We start from the raw sequence: 2272 nt of genomic DNA on the forward strand, positions 1-2272 counted from the left end.
GGCTCCCCCGGCATCCCCCCCCTCCTCCTCCTCCCCCTCCTGGCACGGCGGGGCCGCCGGCGCCTGCTCGGGCTCCAGGTCCTCCTGCCCGGGGGGCACAGGCCTCGTTTTCACAGTAGCAGCTTTAGTTGGGGAGGAGGTCGGGCAGGGATCCTTCATGCTCTTGTCCTGGGGTTGAATGTGCCTTGAAAGGGAGAGAAGACAGGACCTTCTTAAAACCCAGGGAGGAAAGCTGCAGGGGGAGAACAAACCAAAAACCCCACCAACCAGGACAGGCAATGGCAGTTTAGGAAAAGGAGCTGGGATGGGCTGCCCAGGGAGGTGGTTGATGCCCCAGCCCTGGAGGTTTTTAAGGCCAGAATGGACGAGGTTTTGTGCAGCCTGGGCTGGTGGGAGGGTTCCCTGCTCATGGCAGGGGGGTTGGAACTGGATGATCTTTAAGGTCCCTTCCAACCTTAATGATTCTAGGGTTCTAAGCTGTTTACCTGGTGTGGGATATCCAAGTAGGGCCTGCAAAGACAAACAAAGCAACAAAACCATTTGTAGCTTAACAAACAAACCCTGACTGGGTGCAAACAAACAAGTCCTCTCTGGAAGGGATCAGTTACTCCAGAGCATCCCAACATGCTGCAGGACGAGCTGATCCTCATCCATCCTCCCACCCCCCAGCACATCCCCACAAAGGACGTTGGTTCCGTGGGGCAGAGCTCCAGTTCAGAGCCAAACACGTTCATCTGGAGTCACAGGAGTTTGGTGATGGAAGCTCAGCTCCGGCCGGATCCCTGTGCTGCAGGTTGTGGTAATTCCCACTTCCAGGCTCCATTCAAGCCCCGGCAGCTGCCCGAGGCCCCCGGGTGTCAGGGAGGTACAATGATGTCTCAGAGGAACAGAGGCAGCCGCTGGAGCCCCGGGCATTGTCTCCACCCGGGCAGATCTCCTGAGCACAGGGAGGTGCCAGCTGAGCTCCAGCCTCCCTCGCAGCTTAACTCCCCCATCTCCATAACAATGGAGACTCATTCAGGCACTCTCAGACCATCCCTAACACCCCATTTTATTACAGCTCGGGACCAAGGGCTCAGCCTGAGGCTGAACAAAGCTGCATTTGACCCGCAGTCCACGATCTGATGTGTTCTGCCCTGCATTCATTATGTTTTCTTGCAACTTTCCTGCTCCTTTTCAGACTCTCACCTCGGCCAATAACGTTACTGAACTCGTGTGAGGGATTGAAGACCAGATGTTTGGCCATGGCATCACCCTCAGACGTTATGAAGAGACAGGAGGAACAGCACAGCTTGACACCACTGGATGGCAAAAACGGGGAAAAAAAGAGAAGATACATGAGCTTCTTACCAGCATCAGAGATGAAAAGATCTGCCCATCCCCTCCCTAACAATCAGAACACAAAGGCCACCCTCCCGGGCACATGGGACTCTCAGGCAACACACTGCCCTTAATTCAACAGATCTTTCTGGGTGCTGGATAATAAGCAGAGCTTCTTCAGAAGCAGATCAGGAAAGAAAATAAACGGAAAAAACCCAAAGTGAATGCAGATTAGATTCCCAGGTGAGTAAAATGACAAAGTTCCCATTACCAGGCAGTGTAGTTCTTAAACAAAGCCAAGTATTTTGGACTCTTCCGAGGAACGTGGTTGCTGTAAGACAAAAGAGTTTATTCCATGTCAGAAGGATTCTGGATGTTTATAGAGAGCTATAAAACCATGCAAGACACAGGACATTTACAAAGACAGACCCAATCCTGGGTGAGATAACATCGTGTCTGCCCGAATTGTGTTCGGGGAAATGAAAACTCTGTGTCCAAATACAAACAACTGCCCAGAAACATGTAAAGCTGCCCAGATTTTGGAGTGACTGTTCTTGCCATCCCCTCCTGTGGTCTCTCCATGCTCCTGCTCAGACCTCAGCCTTGCAGAAACTTGGCATGATTATATCTATTTTTTTCCCTTTAAAAAAAAATTTTTTACATTATTGAATCTGACAATTTGGGGCTGGACTAGATGACCTTTACAGGTGCCTTCCAACCCCACACACACTATGGTTCTATGAACTTTGCAATAAATCCTAGGAGCACTGAAACAGAACTGTTTTCTCCAGCAGCTTGGAATGAATCTTCCAGCTCCTGTGCTCAGTTTTTGCTCAGTTTTCTAATCTTACTAGAAACCCACTGCCCATCTCTGCTGACACAGAAGACACCCAGTGTCTGCCCAAGCCCTGCAGCACAGACAGACACAGAGGTGCTCCTGCAGCCAGGCAGC

The 2272-nt window shown here is 51.2% G+C and overlaps 1 protein-coding gene across 1 annotated transcript in view; it reads right to left on the reverse strand.

Moving 5' to 3' along the window:
* Positions 1-2272, reverse strand: part of POGZ (pogo transposable element with ZNF domain) — a 17080-nt gene that overhangs the window by 1297 nt on the left and 13511 nt on the right. Inside the window, exons 14-17 of the mRNA XM_010003794.1 lie at positions 1592-1651; positions 1189-1301; positions 486-510; positions 13-184 (exon numbers count right to left, since the gene is read on the reverse strand). Coding sequence (XP_010002096.1) covers positions 13-184; positions 486-510; positions 1189-1301; positions 1592-1651 — 370 coding nt within the window. The remainder of the gene's footprint in view (positions 1-12; positions 185-485; positions 511-1188; positions 1302-1591; positions 1652-2272) is intronic.

The sequence above is a fragment of the Chaetura pelagica genome, unplaced genomic scaffold (assembly GCF_000747805.2).
Source record: "Chaetura pelagica isolate M959 unplaced genomic scaffold, ChaPel_1.0 scaffold1598, whole genome shotgun sequence".
Classification (NCBI taxonomy): Eukaryota; Metazoa; Chordata; class Aves; order Apodiformes; family Apodidae; genus Chaetura; species Chaetura pelagica.